This window comes from Grampus griseus, assembly GCF_964374135.1.
Source record: "Grampus griseus genome assembly, chromosome: 15".
NCBI classification, from domain to species: domain Eukaryota; kingdom Metazoa; phylum Chordata; class Mammalia; order Artiodactyla; family Delphinidae; genus Grampus; species Grampus griseus.
In genome coordinates this window covers 34608828-34631801 of record NC_139009.1, presented here as the reverse complement: position 1 = coordinate 34631801, position 22974 = coordinate 34608828, and the positions used below count along the sequence as shown (strand labels likewise).

At 42.8% G+C, this 22974-nt stretch overlaps 1 protein-coding gene across 3 annotated transcripts in view; it reads left to right on the top strand.

Annotated features, from left to right (window-relative positions):
* THADA (THADA armadillo repeat containing) overlaps window positions 1–22974 on the top strand; it is a 314312-nt gene that overhangs the window by 198090 nt on the left and 93248 nt on the right. For all 3 annotated transcript variants that reach the window (XM_082672019.1, XM_082672020.1, XM_082672018.1), the window contains one exon: window positions 16775–16890. In XM_082672019.1, the coding sequence (XP_082528145.1) occupies window positions 16775–16890 (116 nt within the window). The remainder of the gene's footprint in view (window positions 1–16774; window positions 16891–22974) is intronic.

Here is a 22974-nt window from a genome sequence, read left to right as displayed (position 1 = left end):
TGGATGCCTAGTGCAGTTGTTCTCAACTGGAGGACAGTTTTCCCCAGAGGGGTCACTTGGCAGTGTCTGAAGATATTTTTGGTTGTTGTAACTGGTGGTGTGCCATCAGCATCCAGTGGGTAGAGGCCAGGAAAGCTGATAAACGTCCTGTAATGCACAGGACAGGATCCACAACAAAGAACTATCTGGCCCCAAATGTCAGTAGTGCTGAGGTTGAAAAACCTTGCTTTAAACTAATACATTTGTGTTAGGAGAAGTCAGTTTTAGTAGCTCTACTGGGCCTTTCAGTCTATCACATTACATAAAAAGCCTATTTAAATAATACTAGGAAAGTGAATCCCCTTGATTAAAGACTACTCTCCTGGGCTTCCCTGGTGCCACAGTGGTTAAGAATCCGCCTGCCAATGCAGGGAACACGGGTTCAAGCCCTAGTCCGGGAAGATCCCACATGCCACAGAGCAACTAAGCCTGTGCGCCACAACTACTGAGCCTGCACTCTAGAGCTCGTGAGTCACAATTACTGAGCCCCAGTACTGCAACTACTGAAGCCCGCATGCCTAGAGCCCATGCTCCACAACAAGAGAAGCCACCAGAATGAGGAGCCCGTGCACCGCAACGAAGAGTAGCCCCCGCTCACTGCAACTAGAGAAAGTCCATGTGCAGCAACGAAGACCCAACGCAGCCAAAAGTAAAAATAAATCAAATAAATTAAAAAAAAAAAAAAAAACTACTCTCCTATCCTCAGGGATTGTGTGTTATTTCCGTAAGAGTAAATGCCCCTAGTCCACAAGCTTACGAACCAAGATTCCCCTGTTGGTGAGTATCTTACTCACTTCCTCACAATGCTAAGATGAGCTGCCTTTCCATTTGTTTTTCCAATGGTAAAATGATCACTAATCTCCAAAGTCGAAGGCATCTCTCTGGACTTGGTGAGACCCTCTTCCTCATCCACCACTTCAAAGGTTTCTGAGTAAACTCCTTTTTCGTTATAGCTAAGATTCTACCAGTTATGGCGACATGATTCATTCTATTCAATCAATGGTGAAGTTCACCACTGATTTCAAGAAGATTGGAACTAACTACAATATTACCTGTTTTTAAAAATCAAGAATCTATGGAATTTTAAATACATGCACACGTTAACACACATTTCATACAAGACTACAACATAAGACTGTAAGCCTTCGCTATATAAAATATGCAGATATTATCCATTTTTTGAGACTAATATACGCATGAAAAGATGCTTTGCTTCCTTTAAATATAAAACGAAAGCAAAATTGTCAGATTCACCCAGGAAATGACCTGAGTGGAAGCTAAAGTATTTGTTAAACTGTTACCTGGTTTGGGTCATTTAGGAAATACTTAGGAAAATAAGAATGTGCTTACTTAGCTTATTTTTAAAGCATTTGCCTCTCTGAGGCAGGAAAATGGAGCTGGAAAGTTGTACCTCTGGATATGCAAGTTTATGGAGCATGGTCTGTTAGAAAGAGTATCAAGGATGAAACTCTTGAGGGTCATAACTAATAGAGCTAATATCTTCAAAGGTCACCAAATTATTCTTTTGACAACACTGAATGGCACAACTTACCCTTAGATGTAAATCACAGATGCTGACAAAGAAGGGCAAACTTGATAACAAGTACTGTGCTTATACTCCTCAAAGCACCTGAGGGATAATCATTAATTTTTCCTTGCCATACAGTTGGTCATTGTTACGAGCTGTAATAAGATGATTAGTCAGAAAGCACAGTTTCTGGGAAAATTATGAGGGACCACTAAGAAAAGCATTGCTAAGGAACAGTACTGCAGAAGGCAGAAGTCCAGTGGCCAAGCAAAAACAACTGCCAAGAAAAGAGCATAAGCAGGTACCACAGAGGGGTAAAGAAAGCAACTGAATAGTGCAGAATCAGGAGAACATAGATACCCCAGATGAATGAAGAGGGGTATCTATGTTACGGAAATAAAACAGAATCCCTGAGGATGGGAGAGTAGTCTTTAATCACAGGGATTCACTTTCCTAGAGTTATGTATTTAGTCTCCTTTCTACACCAATACTGAGATATGCTTCAAATGCATAGCAAAATTAAAGTCACATATAGGCATGCATCCATTAATAAGGATGACTAATTTTTTTAAGAGTAATTACGAAGTTATTTTCACATCTATTATCTTTTAGAGTTCACAATACCCTCATGAGATGAGTTATATTATTAGCTCCATTTGATCGATGAGGAAATTAATTAAGGCTCAGAGAGGTTAAATAATTTTCCCAAGGTCCCCAGCTAGGTCTTGACTGCAGAGCCCATGCTGTTACAGTAGGCCAGGGTTTCTCCAACTCAGCGCTCTTGACATTCTAGGCTGGATAATTCTTTGTCGAGAGGGGTTGTCCTGTGCATGGTAGGATGTTTAGCAGCATCTCTGGCCTCTACCTACTGGATGCTGTGTAGCTCTTCCTTTCACTTGTTACAACCAAAAATGTTTTTAGACATTGCCAAATGTCTCCTGGAGGTAAAATCACCCTGGTTTTAGAACCACTGGTCCAAAGACTGAAGTTTCCAGTATAAATTTATTGGGTAGTGAGAGGAGTATCCTGTTGTCCTGCTGCAGTCAGTCCCAATATTTGACTGGGAGGGCTTGTTTATGGGGAAAATTTTGTAACAACTTTTCTTAGAACTTTCCTAAACCTGCTCCTCATAGCCTTCCAGCAGTATAGTGAAAGGGGACAGGCCAAAATGGATTATGGGTGGTTACCCAGAGAGTCACTGTTGCATTCAGCCACTTATTCAACAAAGAAACGTAACAGTTCCAGGGAGAGTGGTTTCATAGAGGCGCCAGTGTTTGAGCTGAAGTAGGTTTAGAGGGTAGATTATGAGTTTCCTCAAGATGAGCTTGGGGGATGATGAATTCATGTAGATAACATGACATGTTAGTGGGCTCGGAATAGCAGGCTGATGGCCCAGGCCGTAAACATGTACCAGTCTCAAGGACTTGCATTCATTGGTCATCTTACTTTGTAAGCCAACCCATTCGCAAGCAGTCTTGGTGTTTACTTTCACTACTGAGTTAACTATTGCCTTGGAAGTACTGTTTATCTCAGCCCACTTGGTAATTGCCTTAAATTTAAAATCAAATCAACAAACTTTTGCATTCCGGTAAGGCTCTGTAGGAGATAAAAAGACATGGTTTACATAAAAAGATAAATAGCAATCAAGGCAACATATCTTAGGTGCCAGATGAGTGGTTCAAATAATAAATACTGTAGGATGAGAGGATGGAAAGATGGCCGCAACCTAAAATTGTCAGGAAGAGCTTCACAGAGGGAGTTGATGAGCTGAGCCTTAATGGATTAAGTAGAAATAATATGAAATCTTTATAACAAGGGATCACACCTTGATTAATGCGAACAGCATCCCATGTAAAACAATGTACACCTTTTAGATTGTAGTACCATCTAGTCTCATTATTTTGGAATATGTCTAATAACATATAAAATCCAGTTAGATGCTCATCCATGATGATTGTGCAGCAATCATTGTCAGCTCAGCCAAGAAAACTCATAAGCAAAAAGGGTTTTTTGGTCTCTCTCAGGGGTCAGCAGAGGAGGTTCATAAAGATTGGTTTCACGGTCCCTTGGCTTCAGTTAGACCTCCTGGAATCACCCTTCTCTGAACAAAGGTGCTCAGAGGAAACCAGGCTCGAGAATGGGAGAGACCTTACTGCAGCCGGTCTATGTGACTCTGGGCATTGCACCTTCTCAGCAGGGTGGTGGAAGGCACAGTTAGCAAGAAGTGCTACAGAGGCTTTTGCTTAAGACACTGCCTGGTTTATTTCACAAATCCCAGCCATCCAGTAGACTTTTATAATTCCACATAAAATGGATATAACAGATGTTCCTGGACTTCGCTGCTGGAGGTGTTGAATGGTAAATGAACAAACAAACTGGGGGAAGGGGGAAGCACCCAAATCTCCATTCCTGGGGACTTAGAGGAATCATTTTTTTCCTTCCTCCATGTGAAAATATAAACAGTTGCTTTATAAACAGTTGTCACTTTTTGACTTATAAAGATTCACTGTTTTTTCCTTTTGTTTACTTTGATGACCTTTGAAATTAGCTGCAACCCAAAGAGTCAAAAAAACTTTTTTTCCATATCCATTTTTCAGAAAGAGGAGTCTCTGTTAGCATAGTGTGCTGGAAGCCAGAAGACTCCCGAGGCTGGCTCCGGCCCGGTCCTACGTTTGCGGGGCCTTTTGCCCCAACCCCCTCACTGGGCAGCAGGGAGTCACGTGCATTACCAGCCTGAAGGCTAGATGCTGAAAGCCAGACACTTTTCTGTGGGTCAGACTCTTTGTAAGGCACATTTTACAGCTGCTCTAACGTCTGGGAAATGCAAGTTATTACAATAACTCTGCATTTCCTTCGGCTTTGTTTGCTGAAGACAACCCTGGAAATAATTCCTGCAGCTCTCTCTCCAGCTCGCCCTTCCCTACCTCCCTGGTGGCCAGCCTTCTCCACCCTCAGTGGGTCTCTCCTCCAATCAGCTCTTCCACCCACGTTGGGCACAGATCTGAACAGTCAAAGGAGGAGACCAAAGGAGCCTTGGAAAAGTCAACATCTTCTCTGTGATGTGTTGAAAAGTTCCTTTTCCTTGATTTCTGTCTCTTGGTGAAAAATGCCACATAGCCACCTGTCCTAATAATTAGTATGTGAATTTTCATAGTGAGTTTAAAGTTAGGGAATACATGATAAAAAGGATATTATTTTGTTTTTACTGTTTCTGATTCCAAAAATAATGCTGTCTTCCTTTGCGGTAATAAGAAAGTTTATATCTCGATTGCGGTGGTGGTTACACAAATCCATGCATGGGCTAAAACGGCCCCCTCTACCCCAACACACACACCAGTGAATACACATAAAATATGGCGACAACTGAATAAGGTATATAATCTAATTAACAGTAACGTGACTGTCTGTTTTCTGCTCTGGATATAGTACTACAGTTATATAAGATGTCACAGTTGGGGGAGCTGAGTGAAAGGTACAACAACTCTATTTTTGCAACTCGTTATGAGTCTATGCAGTTGACACTTAACAACTCGGGGGTTAATCAATGTATAATTGTAGTCAGCCCTCTGTAGCCAAGATTCCTCTGCATCCTTGGATTCAACCAACCCACAGACTGTGTAGTACTGTAGTATTTACTGCTGAAACAGGCTTCAGTAGTTGTGGCTCACGGGCTCTAGAGCGCAGGCTCAGTAGTTGTGGCGCACGGGCTTAGTTGCTCCACGGCATGTGGGGTCTTCCCAGACCAGGGATCGAACCCGTGTCCCCTGTATTGGCAGGCGGATTCTTAACCACTGCGTCACCAGGGAAGTCCTTACAACGTTATGTTTAATGAGTGTACAGCTTGGCTAGATGTGATGGGATACTTAGTAAGAATGTCCTGTAATTTTTTCAACTGGTCCTGTATTGATTGTTTCTAAATTTTCCTGTTATCATAAGTGTTGCTTGAGATTATCCTTGGGCACCTGCTTCTTTGCCCATACCTGTAAATGCTTCTGTGAGATCAATTCCTAGAAGTGGGTATTGCAAGATTGAAGAAAGTACATGTTTTCCATTTTGATAGCAACTGCTACGCTTCCAAATTGCTGCTTTGTCTAACAACAAGGGAGACCATTTGTATAGAATACATTGTATGTGCAACAACATGGCCCTGCTGGTTACCCCCCAGAAAGGTTGTAACAATTTCTCCTCCCACCAGTGATGAATGAGAATGTCTGTTTCTTTACCCACATATTAAGGCGTCCTGCCCTTAAAAAAAATTCTCTGTGAATTAATATTTTTCCTTTAAAAATTCATTGTTTGAATTGCCCTTCCTTAAACATTAATGAAATTAAACATGTCTTCATATGTTTATTGGCTATTTGTATTTCATCTGTGAATTGCTTGTTTATATTCTTTGCTAAACATTTGCAGTTCCCAAAGTGTGAGCCAAAGCGCTGTGGGATATTTTAAATTTGGGGGAGAAGGACAATGACACTTGCCATCTGTGAGATATTATGTGAACTACTAGCTTAAAGCCATTTACAGTTATCAACATTAGCTCACACTGCATTCATTTTGATGATTCTGTATGTCTTTGCAAAGTTGAGTATTTGATAGTTGCTGGAATAAAGAGCTAGTACCATGAGAGGGACTTCCCTGGTAGCGCAGTGGTTAAGAGTCCACCTGCCAGTGCAGGGGACACAGATTCGATCCCTGGTCTGGGAAGATCCCACATGCCACGTAGCAGGTAAGCCTGTGTGTCACAGTTGCTGAGCCTGCGCTTTAGAGCCCGCGAGCCACAACTACTGAAGCCCGTGAACCTAGAGCCCATGCTCCGCAACAAGCGAGGCCACCGCAATGAGAAGCCGGCGCACTGCAACGAAGAGTAGCCCCTGCTCTGCGCAACTAGAGAAAGCCTGCGTGCAGCAAAGAAGACCAACGCAGCCATAAATAAATAAATGTATACACTACCAAATGTAAAATCGATAGCTAGTGGGAAGCAGTCTCATAGCACAGGGAGATCAGCTCGGTGCTTTGTGACCACGTAGAGGAGTGGGATAGGGAGGGTGGGAGGGAGACACAAGAGGGAGAAGATATGGGGATATATGTATATGTATAGCTGATTCACGTTGTTATATAGCAGAAACTAACACACCATTGTAAAGCAATTATGCTCCAATAAAGATGTTTAAAAAAATTAAAATGAATGAATGAATGAATGAAAAGCACAGAAGCTTAAAAAAAAAAGAGCCAGTACCATGAGAAAAGCCATGCGGAATAGGAATGAGGGTGGTAGAGTCCAGCAATTCCAAGGCTTGGGAAGTTATAAAGTATCCAACAGGCATACACATCCCATTAGTAAGTAATTGTGGTTATTCAAGAATGAAATAAAGATATTTTTTCTTTCAACTTACGTGTATTATTTTTTCAAAAAGTTGTTAGGGCATAAATACTTATTAGGTTGTTTGGACCTAACTACTTAATAAATGGAACTGTTAGGTATTTCTTTTGGCCTAGGGGCACCATGAAAAGATTATTGAGGTGCTAAGGGTGCTATGAATGAGGAAGTTTGTAACTCCCTGGCGTATTTCATTCAGTTACTTTCATTTTTGTTAGTAATTTGCAAGAGCTTTGTTCCTTAGGGGCATTGGCAAATATTTTACCCCTGGTTTACCTGTACTTTGGAATATTCCTAGTAGTTTTTGCTGTATAAAAGATTTCAGTTTTTATGTTCAGTTTATGTTATAAATACATCTTTCTTTACTTTTTATTTTTTTACATTCATGGCTTTGTGTTCATTCTTAGCCTGTTTTTACCTAAAGACTGTAAAACATTTTCCTGTTCTACCATTTTTATAGTTTCTTTTTTCTTAGCATTTGATTATTTTCTCCATCTTGAATTTATTTCAGTGCAAGGATTTGGGTACAGATCCAAAGAACTAGTTGGTTGTCTTAATACCATTTATTGAATAAATCAATCTTTTCACTACTGCTTAAATGTCACTTTTATCATCTTCTGAACTTCCAGGGAGTTATTTCTGGACCTTCTATTCTCTATCCCTCCTACAGCGCTTACTGTTTTCTACCTTTAATTTTAGTTACTTATGTATATATCTTATTTCATGCACTAGATCATAAGCTCTTTTTATATTGATTTCATCTCTATGTCCTATAGCTGTTTTCTTTTCTCTTTGACTTCTCTCCCTCTCTAAATCTTTTTATTAAACTTCTGTTATAAAATTTTAAATATACACAAATGTAGACAGAATAATATAATAAATCCCATATACCCATCACTCAGCTTCGACAATTATTGATTCATGACTAATTTTGTTTCATTTATACCACTGCTAACTCTCCTCTTTCGGTATTGCGTTAACTGTCTTGACTGAACAAATTACCAGTTTTATTTTTCATTAATGAGTTTTGCTACATCAGAGAGTTCCTTATTGATCTCAGTATTGTCTTTAAGGAAACTCAGTAGTTTGAGGATCCAGATATTAGAAAAGATAAATTATCAAGCATAATCAGGCTTCTCCTAAAAAATTTAAACTGGGATTAATTTTACAAATGAATAATTCATAATTTGAAAAATGTTATACATAGCTCTTCAGAAATGTGTCGGTATTCTAAAGCTAGAAACTCTTTAGTTAGAACAGATTTTTTTTTTAAACTTTAATACATTTATAAATTTATTTATTTATTTATTTTTGGCTATGTTGGGTCTTCGTTTCTGTGCGAGGGCTTTCTCTAGTTGCGGTGAGTGGGGGCCACTCTTCATCGCGGTGCGCGGGCCTCCCACTGTCGCGACCTCTCCTGTTGCGGAGCACGGGCTCCAGATGCACAGGCTCAGCAGTTATGGCTCATGGGTCCAGCCGCTCCGCGGCATGTGGGATCCTCCCAGACCAGGGCTCGAACCCGTGTCCCCTGCATTGGCAGGCAGATTCTCAACCACTGCGCCACCAGGGAAGCCCTAGAACAGATATTATATCACTGTTTTGGAAATTGTTAATTCTTTATAAGCAAGCCTTTGTTTGTATGTTGGGTTAAGACTGACTACCTCTAAACCTCACCCTTACCCAACAACTCGGGACCCTTGACACTTCTTCTGGGTGATGGAACTGCTCACTGCACTGTCAGATTTGGAGCACAAGGCCAGAAATGATCCAAGACAAATGTATACTCACTCTCTTATTAATACTGTGTATTTCCCCCCAATCCCATTGTGTGGGGAGAGTTTAGAGAGATGGCTCTTAGCACCCCAGCTGCAGCTGCAAATACAGGTTCTGCTCCTGCCACCCTGGCAAGGGGGCAGGGTGGAATTCCACATCAATACGTGCTCTGTTTATTGAGTCTCTCTTTCTGCCAGACAAGCTGTATATCCCTGGAGTCCAGGAGCTATGAAGAACAGACATAGCCCTTTCCTTCAATGAGCTATGCTCCAGGAAAGGGAAATTGTGGATCGATAACCATGACGACAGGATTTAAAAAGTTAAAAAAAAGAAATGAAATGAGCTGTTGGGCCCTGAGGAGGAAAATCTTAGGGTGGGGATAGGAGGTGGTTGATGAAAGCTGAGGAAGGCTTTATGGAGGAGGTGGTATTTAAGCTGGGCCTTACAGTATGAATGGAATTTCAATAGGCAGAGCTGGAAGAGGTGTGGGGAGAAATGGAAGGAACATCCTGGACAGAAAAGCATTGTCAGGAATGGGAAATCATCCCTCGTGGCCACATAATAGGTCCATGAAGTGGAAGAAGTAGGAGGTAACACTAGAAAGGTAGGTTGAGCCTTCCGTGGCCAGCAGATTATTTTAGGACACTGGAGATCATTGAAGGATTTTGAATTTGGGAGTGATACGATCAGGGCTTGGCTTTAAGAAGAGTTGCCTGCAGCCATGTGTAAAATAAGTTTTGGAGGCAGAGACCTGTCCTTTCAGTTGTTTTCATCATCTAAGTGTAAGGTCTTTTGGTTCCTGAACTAGAACAGTGGGAGTGTTACTAGAAAGGAGGGGATGTGTTTGAGACACAAAGTGAATTTCCAGACCCCTGCAGACTTTGTGTTTTTGTACATTTTAGTCTTTAAAGATATTCATGGCCTGTTTCCCAAGCCAGAGTCAGCCAGGAAGTAATGACACTTTGTAATTAGCATCTTTTTCCTGGCAGCAGCAACACAAGGCAGCTAAGTGTCACCTTTTGGGAATTCTCCCAGACCTTTCTAAGGATCTGTCCTCATCTGATAAACGGGTTGAGGTTTGGGGAGAGTAACCACTTGAAATGCTTCCTGACCTGCCCTCCGGCCTAAGGTTAGATGGGTAAGTAGCCGTGGGTGGCACATGCCCACTAAGCCCATTCTTGTAGTGATGACCAGTATCCAAGGGTCACGCCTCCAGTCCACCCTGTGACCCTCCAAGGCTGGTAACAAAGAGGAGTGTGTGGAGCTCTCTGTACAGCTGACACAGGCAGGCACATGCGCCCGGCAAGCACTGTGCTCTGCGCCACGGGACCCAGAAGCCCGTGGTCTAGTTGAGGATAAGATGAGTGCGCCTAAAGCAGGAAGTCAAATCCTCAGCCACGTTGTAATGATTAGAAGTGGCATATAAGTTAGAGAGCTCTTCTCTCTCTTACTTTCCCAGCTTCACCCTCACCCCAACACACATACATAGAAACACAATCTGCCTTTTAAATAATTTTTGATATATCCGTTTCCTGGCAGTCATAACGATTAGGCATGTTTCTGTGAATTAGAAAGTTTAGATTCCTCCTTCAGCCATCTCCCTTCTCACCCCACCTCCTTTCAGTCTGACTTAAAGCCATAAAATACTTCTGCCTGCCTCCCTGCCTTTAGTTCTGTTTGTATGAATTAAGTCGACAGGATAAATATTCGCATTCCCAGCCACAGGCTGAAACAATGTTTGCCTGTTCTGCCCAGTGAGTTGAGAAGAAAAGGGGGCCTGACATCACCCTATACTGTACATTCCCGGCATAGATCATTTATTTAAGTCCCTGAAAAAATACAGATGTTTTACCAGCCGAAATAAAATCCTGTGTAAACACTGGGCTTGGAAAAATGTGGCTCTGACTTAGCTTTGGGGGTTGGAGCAGCCCGGGGAGAAGGCCAGGAGGCAGAAGAGCAGATACAGAAATTTTATACTCGGCTGAATGTGATAGGGGCAGAAGTGTTCGCCCCCAGTCTGCATGCTGCACTGGAAGACCAGACTTTGTTTTTAAGGAAGTACAGCTGCAAAAGGGGATAAATTTGTTGATCTTTGGAGTTCGGGATTATTCCTGATTATGATACCTTCACCTCATTTATATCTGACCTCTGAAATGAGCATCCCTTTTCTTATTGGGGCTGTCCTTTCGCATGGCCTGTCTAACCTGGTCCTGTTATTGCTGGATCCTGCTGGTTTTTGGAGCTCAGCTGCTGTTGATTTTATAAAGGGGAAAATTGCCTGGAAGCCATGCTTAGTGAAGAGGAAAACCCATCTCAGCTTTGCATTCCCAAACAGCCATATATCATCTTGATCTTGTCTAACACAAGTCACTATTTTAGTCCAGCAGCATAAACCAGACATATTTTACTGGTGCAGCACAAGTTTTTTCAGGGATCTGCCTCATGACTCTTTTTGGGCCTGTGGCATTTATTCAAAGAGCATTACATTTGCTCTGTGGAGTCACTTTTAAGATTCAAAGCTGCCAGCATGGACCCCATGCTTTACACAGATGCTTGGGGCTCCCCTCAGTCTCTCTGTGTTTAGAGTGGGGATGGGGGTGGGCAGAGGCTAACTGTTCTCCAGACTTTTCTTAGATCCTCCCGGAGTTTCATTAAGGCTTTTGCATCTCAGGGGCAAGAAGTCTTACTCCGCTCTAGCTGCTTCCTGACCACCCCCTCCTCGGGGCAGGTGTGACCAGCTCATCTCTGGGCAGTCCCAGGCCTCCTGTGATAGTCATGGGTGATGATGTTGCTTTGCACTTGGTTGTTTTCTGTGTGCTTTTTGTCTCTTTCTGACCGGGTCACAGCTGTTTTAAGTCAATAAAGCTTTCTCCTGTTGTCTTTTTTTTTTTTTTTTTTTTGCTGGAGACACCCCTAAGTCCACTCTAACCTTTCTCCAAGGGGCCTGCTATAGCTGGAGGTCACCAACAGTCTTGGTCTGTCCCAGTGTGATTATTAATAGAGCTCTTTTTCACTCTCAAAAGAATTCCTGATTTGGAAGATAAATTACGCTAACAAGCCTCACATGGATATTCCTGACCAAACTCATTAAATCCCCCTCCCTCATTCCCAATCCTGCCGCATATTCTCGTGATCCCTGTCTTGAAGCATGGCCCTCGATCCCCAGCTGCCTGAGGGAAGGTCTCTTTCCTGACCCTCAACTCCAGGTCTAGAGCAGCTGCCAAGTCCTGCTTCTTCAGCCTCCAAAACATCTCTCAAATGTACCCTTTCCTCTGCATTCCACTGCTGCCATCGTTTAGATTGGGGAGGAGTGAGGGGGGGTGTCACAAAATCAAATTGTCAGATCTTCTCATTTTTCAAAAGAGTTTAGACATCAGGATGATTCTGATGCGAAACCTCCCAATTCATAAATGATGATTTCAAAATACTGTGTAGGCCGAATGAAACATCTGCAGCCACTTTTGGTCCACGAGCTCTTCTTGGTTTCCAGGCTCCAGTTTCAAACGTCACCTTTTGTCTAGACTGGCAGTAGTCTCACTCACCCTGCCCCTTCTGGTCCAGCCGCCTCACTGCCCCTGGCCTTTTCTTTCCGCATTACAGATCTGATCACGTAAGAGCTCTGTCTGAGGAGGTCTTTGCTGTCTCCAGAACAGAATGCACATCCCTCGATGCTGCCTTTGAGATCCTTCTTTGTCTGACTTGACCCATCTCCAGCTGTGTCTCCTGCTACCCTACGCACACCCTGGCTGTGATATTGTTACACGCAACTATTTGCTGTCCCCTGAGCAGTCCCAATATTTTTTTTTACTTAACGGGTTTTTTTAGAACAATTTTGGATTTATAGAAAAAGTGAGTACAAAGAGTTTCCATGTTATTCCTCTCTTCCCCAGCCCCTCTCCCCAGTTGGCTTATTAATAGCATGCATTAGAGTGGTATGTTTGTTACAATTAATGAACCCATATTGACACATTATTATTAACTAAAGTCCATAGTTTACCTTAAGGTTCATTTTTTTGTTGTTGGCAATACCAATGTTTTAATACTCTTTAACAGTTTTTAATAATTCACTTTCCTCTGCTTGCATATTCTTTCCCCAATTCTGGCAAGATTCTTTTCAAGGCCAAATGTGAATCTCATATTTGCAAATATGATATTCCTGCAAAGCCATCTCTGTTTATTTTTGGAATGGGGGCTGGAAGGGAGGGAGGAGACAGAAAGAGAACTAGCATTTGGATCAGGTGCCGAGCGTGTGCCAAGTACTCTACATATATATTCTTTAAAATCTCTCTACTGTCCTGTCAGATAGGTAGACATTATTATACTCTTTACTGCGAGGAAACCGAGGTGAACAAGTGGCCCAAAGCCCCACAGCTAGGAACTGGGTTTCCACCCAAGTCCTCCTGGCTCCGAAGGCTGTGCTCCTTGCCCCGCCCACAGGGCTACATTCTTACTACTGGTCCAGCCTCCCTGCCTTCCCCACTGGATTAGGAATCTACTAGGGTTAGGAATCCACTGAAGTGAGGAGTGCGTATTATTCAGCTCTGTGTTTCCGCTCCTAACATGGGGTTGGCACCAACAGCAACTCACCAGACCCATGGGCACGTGTCTTAAAGGCAGAGTTAATACAGGAAGGGGCATCCAATATCGACATCAGTTCAGCAAATGCTTGTTGAATTCCTGCTCTGCACTGGATGTGGTGAAGGGTGAGGCCACGCATAAGAGCAAAGTGATGGCGATGCTATCGTGCAGGTTATAAATCCCAACCAGGCAGCATCTGGGAAATGATTGGTTTTCTGTTTATTTGCAACTAGAATGTAAGCTGCAGGAAAGCAGGGATTCTATGTGTTCTCTGCTGCAGCCCCTAGGACAGTGCCTGGTAATAATAGTTGTTTAATAAATATTTGTGGACTGAATGTTGGAATCCTATTGCAAATTTGAGACACCTAAAGTGACACTAAACTTCTCAGAGTTCTCCTGTTCTCAGTCATCATCCTCCGGTCTGGCAGCTGCAGTTTCTCTGTGTTTGGTTTGATACAGTCCTGTATTATAGGCTGTTTCCAAGTTATCCCAGGCCTGGGCTTGACCACACTCTTTGCCCAGAAGTTCTTCTGGACCAGAACTTTAGGAAAGGACGGGAGGAGGATGAGCTGCCTCACCCCTGCTGTCCTTTCAGAGCTGATGGACAAATGATCCTTCCTGGGAGCTGCCTGGAGCTCCCGGATCTGACCTTGGACCAGAGTTCCAGGGGCCTGGCCTCACTTTTGGACTGAATGCAAAGGATGGCCTCATTTTTCTTGAGAGAATTAAACCCAGCACTCTTTTTTTTTTTTTTTTGGCCACCCCATGGGGCTTGTGGGATCTTAGTTCCCCAACCAGGGATTGAACCTGTGCCCCCTGCAGTGGAAGCACAGAGTCTCATCCACTGGACTGCCAGGGAAGTCCCAAACCCAGCACTCTTAATGCCATATGAGGGTAATCATATTTTCAAATATTTTCATTAATTATCTTGAAGGAAAAAGTTATCTCAAACATAGTAACCTGGGGCTTCCCTGGTGGCGCAGTGGTTAAGAATCCGCCTGCCAACGCAGGGGACACAGGTTTGAGCCCTGGTTCGGGAGGATCCCACATGCCGCGGAGCAACTGGGCCCGTGTGCCACAACTACTGAGCCTGCGCTCTAGAGCCCACGAGCCACAACTACTGAGCCCGCGTGCCTAGAGCCCATGCTCTACAACAAGAGAAGCCACCGCAGTAAGAAGCCTGTGCACTGCGGCGAAGGGTGGCCCCCGCTCGCCACAACTAGAGAAAGCCCACTCGCAGCAACGAAGACCCAATTCAGCCAAAAATAAAATAAATAAAATAAATTTATAAAAAAAACAAAAAACATAGGAACCTGTTTCATACATTTGCTCATAAGCCTTTTTTCTCCTCTCCCCTCCCTCTGGCTTCTCTGCTCCTTCTCCTCCCCTGCCCCCTGTTTTGCTTGTCTTCTCTGACCCTGTCTTTCACTCGTATTACTCTGTCTCTCCTACGTGCTTATTTCCACCGAGGTTCTTCTAAGCGTACCTCCCCCTCCATTTGTTCCATGTAAATAGATCGCTCTCCGTTCCTGGTGAATAACCAGGATCACAATTGTTGTCTGGTTTGTGCCCAAGGTGACAGAATTGATGGACTTGTAGGCCGATTTTCATAAACCAGAGCTACCAAGCGTTTCAAAAACAGCCTTGTTTTTGCCAAGTAAGGTGAGCAAATATAGGACTAAGTTTAAACATCCATCAGGAGTTATTTTTGAAGTGATTGCTTCTAAATGAGAGGCGTTTGAAAATCTCACGGCTTTCTTTACAAGTAAATTCCAAAGTCATGTATTTTGCTGGTGTCTGCTGATTAATTATAATCCTGTGACACCATGAAAAGCCCTGGTGGTTGGTTTTGTGCAGCTGTGGAGAGAAGTAAAGCTAGGCCCAGTGGCTTTGCCAGCTCTTTCAGGATGCTGGGGATTCGGGCAGAGGGAGGTAGTCTTTTCACTCTGGCAGTCATCGCATAAGAACAGAAGCCCCGGCCAGACTCATTGCTCCAGACTTCACGACGGGCGGTGTGAGTCCCTATGGGGAGTGCGGTGAAGTAGTGATGGTTGATCGGTTGCTTCTGAAATAACAGATCAATTATTAGAGAAAGCATTTGCAGTCTCCACATGGGGACTTGTGTGCCTTCTCCTGTACAATTACTTCCATTTAGGAAGAAAAAAAATTTTAATAGCAGTTACATAAAATAAGTAATCAAAATTTCCTTTGACTCTCTAAACCACAGGTGCTCAGCATATAGCAGATCTCTGACCCGGGAAAACCTGCCAGCTCATACCCATTTAGAGTCTGATGACTCTGGATCTCTTATCTTGGCCTCTTGGTTTTCCTCATTGCTTCCTTCTGTATTTAACTCTCAAGTCCCTCACCGACAGGAAAGAGAGAAGAAAAAGTTGAATCTTGTTACTTAGGTAGAATCATGTGCCGCTCTGGTAAAGGATACAATAGGGAAAGAAAACAAACTGATGATTAAAATAGACTTTCCAAGTTCTTGATGTGTTTATCTGTGCTTGCTTTGCTCCACCCTCCTCCTCCCCTTGATAAGGGCACTGAAGGATTTCTCTGACATGTCTTTTCCCTTGACACTGGCTAAGGTCAGTGGATCCCATTTACTCCCTTGTCCACTTTTGTTCTCTGCTGCAGGTTTGTACTTCTCACAAAGGCCTTGTTGATGTCATCACTGAGTGAACCCAAGATACACTTACGTGCACGTGCCAATGCGCGCGCACGCACACACACACACACACACACACACACACACACACACGGCCTATGGCACGTGCTTGCTGGAATTGTGGCCTTCATTCTAAATATAGGCTGCTGGAGAGATACAACAGGATTTGTCTTTCTCTGCTTAATTCTGATATATAATGTCATGCAAGAATAAGAAAGTGGGGTGTGTCTGCAGTGCTCCCTCGGCTCCTGACATCTCAGGGAAGATCTAAAAAACCTAAATAGTTTACAGACATCACTGTCCACTGTTTGCGAAGGCAAGCATCATTGCGGCCTGCTTCTTTAGCCAAGCATGTTGTGATAAACCCCAAACCAGATTAGACTCACAGACATTTGATTTTTCCTGTGTAGTAAGATTTTGACTTTAAAAAGTACTTTTTTTTTTCCATATGAGACTGCTAAGATAGAGAAAGATGTTTGCATTTCTTTGCTAAAATCAATTTATAGGTTGTTTGTAACTAATAAGCTCTTGGCATCTAATGACTGGTCACAGAGTAATCTTAATTTTTTGGACTTGTGCGAGGAACCCAGAGCACAGGTACAGATGAAAGACGTTGGTTTTTCGCCACCTGCTGTGTCCTCCAAGACCAACATGATTTTTCTGCAAAGAGACCAGAGCCACATTTTGCAGGTGTCTGTTTTCTTTGAGGGGAATGTTTTAAGGAAACCTAAAAGGGAGGAACTGGACATTTAGGAAAAATATATTTTCACAGCAGGATATTGCTTTTTCTCTTTTTTTGGTTTAGGTTTTTCATTTGTTACAAGCCTTCTCAGACTCCAAATACAGAATGAATACATACTTTCAGCAGGAGCTGGCTGACGTCGCTGTTTGTACTAAAGCCAAAATCTGGCTGGCCAAGAGGTATGTTAAAGCCCCACGTGAGCATGGAGTTATCAGGGGTTAGGAATACATTGGAGAAATGCTGTTTCTAGTTGTGGGAGTTTTTTGGTTTTTTTTTTTTTTTTTTGCGGTATGTGGGCCTCTCACTGTTGTGGCCTCTCCCGTTGTGGAGCGCAGGCTCTGGACACACAGGCTCAGCGGCCATGGCTCACAGGTCCAGCAGCTCCATGGCATGTGGGATCCTCCCGGACCGGGGCACGAGCCCGTGTCCCCTGCATCGGCAGGCGGACTCTCAACCACTGTGCCACCAGGGAAGCCCCTCGTTGTGGGAGTTTTAAAAGTCACTGGCATGAGTTTTCTAAACTTATTGGAGTATTTATCTCTTTTTTTTTTTTTTTTTTTGCGGTACACGGGCCTCTCACTGTTGCGGCCTCTCCCATTGCGGAGCACAGGCTCCGGATGCACAGGCTCAGCGGCCATGGCTCACGGGCCCAGCCGCTCCGCGGCATGTGGGATCTTCCTGGACCGGGGCACAAACCCGTGTCCCCTGCATCAGCAGGCGGACTCTCAACCACTGAGCCACCAGGGAAGCCCAGGAGTATTTATCTTTTTTGAACTTTGGGTTGTGGTAAAGAAAGAAAAATATTTTCTTGACAATTTTTCTAAAACTGCTGTGTGGCTGGGGGGCATGTAATATGGCTTTTTATCTGTCCACCAATCAGCTTGTTTTTATGAATACCTGCTATGTGCCCAGCCCTGTGTTAGATATCCTAACAATGAAAGACAGTAATTGACTAAATCATGTGGTACAAACTATCAGGTACCATTGCAGCTCAGAGATGAGAGATTAATGTTAGACTTGAGCAGCTGCAGAGGGGCCCAGAGCAGGTGAATAAGAAAACGACATGCAAATTGCCTTTTTGGGTAGGTAGTAGAGAAGATTGAATAAGCAAGGCAAAGGAGAGTGGATACGTTTTTTTTTCTTTTATTCATCCTTGCCATCGTTAGTTTTTTCTGAAACTTAGAACATTTACCATGTGAAAGATGGAGCAAAAAGAATTTCTCAATTTCTCTCGAATACACAAGGAGTCCTCTCTGTAACACTCTGTTCAAAATCTGTGTTACTGCAAGGGCCTCCCACCCACTGCTACATCCTCTGTGATTCTCGGAGAAGGGGGGTCCAGCAGAGGCCCATAGGCTACCACATTACATGCTGTGGTATATTGCCTTTGATTAATAATTAGCATGTTCGTTGTCTAACATAACAGCCTCTTTTTTATTTTTCAAAAAATGTGCTTTTGTTCACTTTTGTTGGTCTCCCATCTTATATGGCAAGACAAGCAATGGTTAATGTGAGACCCACAAATCAGTGTAATTCAACAAAGTCTTGTGAGCGAGCATAGACTACACAATAGCCGCTGTGTTAGGAGATGTAGGGATGCAAAGGTGTAGAAAGAATTAGTCCTGGCTTCAAGGAGCTCCCATCCAGGAGGTGAGAAGATGTGTAAATAAATAATTTTCATCGAATATGGTGAGTATGATAACAAATGTATGTAGTAGGTACAGGAGTAGCCCGGCATTATGGAGGGTGGATGCCTTCAAGAGTTGGGAATTTTGCCAAGTGGCCAGGGTAGGGCGGGGTGTTCCAGGCTCAGGGAATGTCATAGGCAAAAACATAGCAATATGAAATGACATGGTGAGTGTGGAGAACTAGAAAGAAGTTAGCTCTTCTGAAACCTAAAGTATAAGGTATGTGTAGCAGAGAATGGGGCTGAGGAGATATGTGGAGGCCGCTTGGTGAAAGGAAAGCAACCCAGTGAAGAATTCCTCAGTGGGTAGAGATGTGAGTCTCCATGTTTGTCTAAACACCTGTATCTTTGGCCAGAGATAGTGATGGGGAAATTCTCTAGTATCTGAAATGCCAGTAAAGTGATGGTTAATGGTTAGCCTCTCATTTTTAGTACGATTTTTGTTTTCTCTCTTTTATTTAGAGAACAGGAGTTCATTGACCATAAACTGCTCCCCTGAGCCTAGTATCATTTGGCTTCTGTGTGGCTTTTAGAGAACTTCCCAAGATGGCTTTTTTGAGAGAACAAAGAATTGTGATCATATTTGTACTCTCATCTGTTTACCAATTAGTAGGCCTGGTCCTCGTAGCTATTATTTCTGGGGATCAGGAAGTCAGGGAAATGATCCTATTGAAACCCCTGCTTCCAGCCAGGACTGCCCCAAGACAAAATCTGAATCTCCTGTTCTTAAAGTTCTATAAGGAAGGAATTTCTGCCCCCTTAGTTTGCTACCCCTTGATGGGTCTTATAGAAATTCATCATCTGTTGGCTTCCTGAGTCAATTCCTGCTTGTTGGCTGGGAAGGAGGAGATAGAGTAATAGGCCAGCCATCTGAATGGGCCTTCATGTTGTGCAGTTCCCTGTGATGGATGACAAAGCTGCCATCAGCCCCCTCTTCAGCTGGAGAAGTCCTCCTGGTCTTCTAATTGCACTAAGAAAATTGCAGTTTTCTAATCAGTCTTTTCATTATTGTCTGCATCCACCCTTCCCCCCCATTCTCTGATTTTCCTCCATGATTTTCCAGCCCTAGAAAACAAAGGCATGAATCACTGAAATTCACTGGGTTTCCACCTTCTTTGCCCAGAGTCCAGGAAAGCCACTTTTATGTTTCCAGTACAGTCAACTCTTTATTATCCAAGTGTGAACTTTACACTCCGTGGGTGGTCTGTTAACACCAGGCTTCCTCTTGCTCCCCAGTTCACTTTTACCATATTAAGCAGGATGTGTTCAGAGCCTGGAATAGAGTTTGAAAGGAAAACACATGGCCAGAACACAATGTATCCCAAAGCCACGTGTCAGTTTTTCTGGATTATCCACGTCACTGGCAGGATAACTTTGAGTTTCCTGAATAGGAAGGTATAGAATCAGATATAAGTGATGAAGCCTCAGCCTGTTGCACGCCTGCCCTGCCCTTGAGGTCCTCAGAGAGTGTTGTCCCAGAAGGTGTTTGTCTGCACCGGGAGCCCCATGCTCAGATGAGCCACTTATGGGTCCTAGTGGGCCCTTCTCAAAGCCAACCCCTGACTTACATTCTCACATTCTTTTCCCCTGAAAACCATTACAATGCAGAGCATTCCAAATTTGGCTGCTGAAGACGCTCCCTCATGTCCATAGAAATTTACGAAAGAAAGAGGAATAAATGTTCTTTTGTGCCTACTAAGGATTTTCTGTATCTTCTTAGTATAGCTTGAAATGTCAGTGTTGTTGCAAAAAAAAAAAAGTTGGTTTAAACTTTAGCACTAACACCTTTTTCCTTCTTCAATTTATGTTGATCATTAGCTTGAGTTTATTCAGTCCAGTGTGTACAAAAACATTAGTGAGGATGTAATTTATTTATTCCCCAAAAAGGGGTTTAAAAAAAAAGTACATTGGAGCCATTGGATGACCAGTTCCGTTTTTAAAATTTTAACCCCGAAATTGAGGGCATATAAAATAAAGACTTTTGTCATATATTTGTGTTTTGACTTTGCAAGATTAATAGGGATTTATATGAGGTGATTAAGCAATAGCCATGGATTTGTTGGGGAATTTTTGGTGATTAATGGCCAGCTGGCAACATGGCCCGAGTAGGGGACTGGGCTTCTGCTCTTACAGGCTGCTTTTCATTCCAAGATGTCAAAGCCTTTATGGAAATCAGCTGGTTAATCCTTCAAGTCCCTTCCTTCCCCTTTTTCCTCCATCCCTCTCTCCTCAATCCAGTTTACTGTCTCTCTCCTGGTGCAAAGGCAGTTTACCAACTACTGAAGGAGAACTAAGCTGACCCAGGCCAGAAACTGAGTGAAACTAGGGGTCAGCTGGTGGCCTGGCGAGGCTGACTGTGGGAGAGGAGGTCAGTGCAGCCCCGCTCGAGGCCCTGTCTGCTGCCCTTGCTATGTACAGATTCCAGCTCTTCTGTCCCAGCTGGATCACAGGTCCCACCTGAATAGGAAGGACTTTTAAAAAGCCCTGTCAAGTAAGAGAAAGAGGAGAAAAGATTTATTTACTTTGATTGAGAGTTGGAATTACTGTTATTTTGGGCTTAAAATTTTTCAGAAATCAATTCAGTTATCTAGCGTCTCCTTTGGTTATAAAAAGAAAAACCTCTGTGTGTGTGTGTGTGTGTGTGTGTGTGTGTGTGTGTGTATGTGTGTGTCCTTTTAGTAAATGTGGTAAACTTAATGGACTGTCAGATTCCACGCAATGGATGATGTGATGACCAAGAAGAAAAATGTGTCCTACTGAATTTTTTTCACATTTTTTTCTTGACTGTCAGTGTAGTTTGTACTCATCATAGAAAATTAGGGAAAAGAAGAGAATATAAGTCTACTCTTACCAACATCTAGTGGAACCCACTGTTATTGGTTAACAGTTTCATGTTATTTACTTCATCTTTCTTCATATGCTTTTTTAATGTAGTTGAGATTATGCTGTATATGTGTAAGCTGTAGCTTACTTTTTCCATTTAACAGTATCGTGAAAGCATTTGCTCTTATTGAAAACTCTTTATGGTGTAGCTGCTATGGAAAATAGTATGGTGTTTCCTCAAAAAAATTAAAAATAGAATTACCATATGATCTAGCAATTCCACTTCTGGGTATAGACCCAAATTAATTGAAAGCAGAATCTTGAAGAGATATTTGTACATGTTCTAGTTGCATTATTCACAATAGCCAAGAAGTAGAAGTAACCCAAGTGTCCATTGATGGATGAATGGATAAACAAATGTGGTATATATGGACAATAGAATATTATTAAGCCTTAAAAATGAGGGAAATTCTAACACACAGTACCACATGGATGAACCTTGAGCACATTATGCAAAGTGAAATAAGCCAATGACGGAAAGACAGATGCTACATGATTGCACTTATGTGAGGTTCCTGGGGTAGTCAGATTCAAAGACTCAGAAAGTAGAATGGTGGTTACCAGGGGCTGGGGAAAGGGAAATAGTTAGTGTTCAACTAATAGAGTTTTAGTTTTACAGTATGAAAAGAGTTCTGGAAATTGGTGGTACACCCATGTGAATGTGCTTAACACTCCTAAACTGCACACTTAAAATGGTTAAGATGGTAAATTTTATATTATGCATATTTTATCACAATTTAAAAATTTTTTTAATAACAAACATTAAAAAAACTCTTTGTACTCTATCATTCCTCTAAGGTTATCGTCCTGACTTCTTATAATAATTTTTTCTTTTTTGCTTTGCTTTCTACTTTTACTGTCTACGCGTTGCCAAAAGTAAATTGCTTTTTGCCTGGTTTTGTAATAAGAAAAATATCTTTGAAAACATCACTTGTTAAAGGTAGCATATTTTTGTCACCTGAATAATCAGGCATTAAGTTTACCTTACCATTGTTCCATTACTGGCCACTCAAGTTTATTTCCCATTCATTCAACAAATATTTATTAAGCCCTGCTGTATGCCAGGCTATAATAAATACAGCAACTGCTTATTAAAACCCCTACTTTAGTGTAGAGAGGGCGACAAAACAGTCTCGTCAAATAGAATCATAGATCTAGAACTTTAGAACTGGAAAGAATCATAAAGTTTGTTGTAGTCCACTCCCATCCCCATGCACATGGGAAAGTTCAGCCCAGAGAGGTTGGGGGATTTGCCCATTTTCACACAGCTGACCAGGGTGTAACAACTACCTGACAACAGCTAACGTTTGTGGAGAGCTTAACTCCCTGCTCCTCATTGGGTTCTTTCCGCTGGACCACATTGCTTCCATCTATCCAGTGTTTTTACGTCAGGGCTTTGAATGGTGATAACTGAAGCATTTTCTAGAACAGTGCTTCTCAGATCTGCTCATGAATCACTTGGGGGCCCCTTAAAGTGAAGACTTTCCTTCAGTAGGTCTGGGGTGGAGGCTGAGATCCTGCTTTTCTGACAGGCTTCAAGGTGATTCTGATGCTGCTGGTTCTGAGACAGTATTTGAGGGCCAAGGGTCAGAGAGTCAGCCCCTGTGAGCACCCAGCTCCACCCCACCCGTTGAACTACTCCCATCTTCACACCCTCATTCTCAGGGCTTGTGTCTGGAGCTTGGAGCCGTGG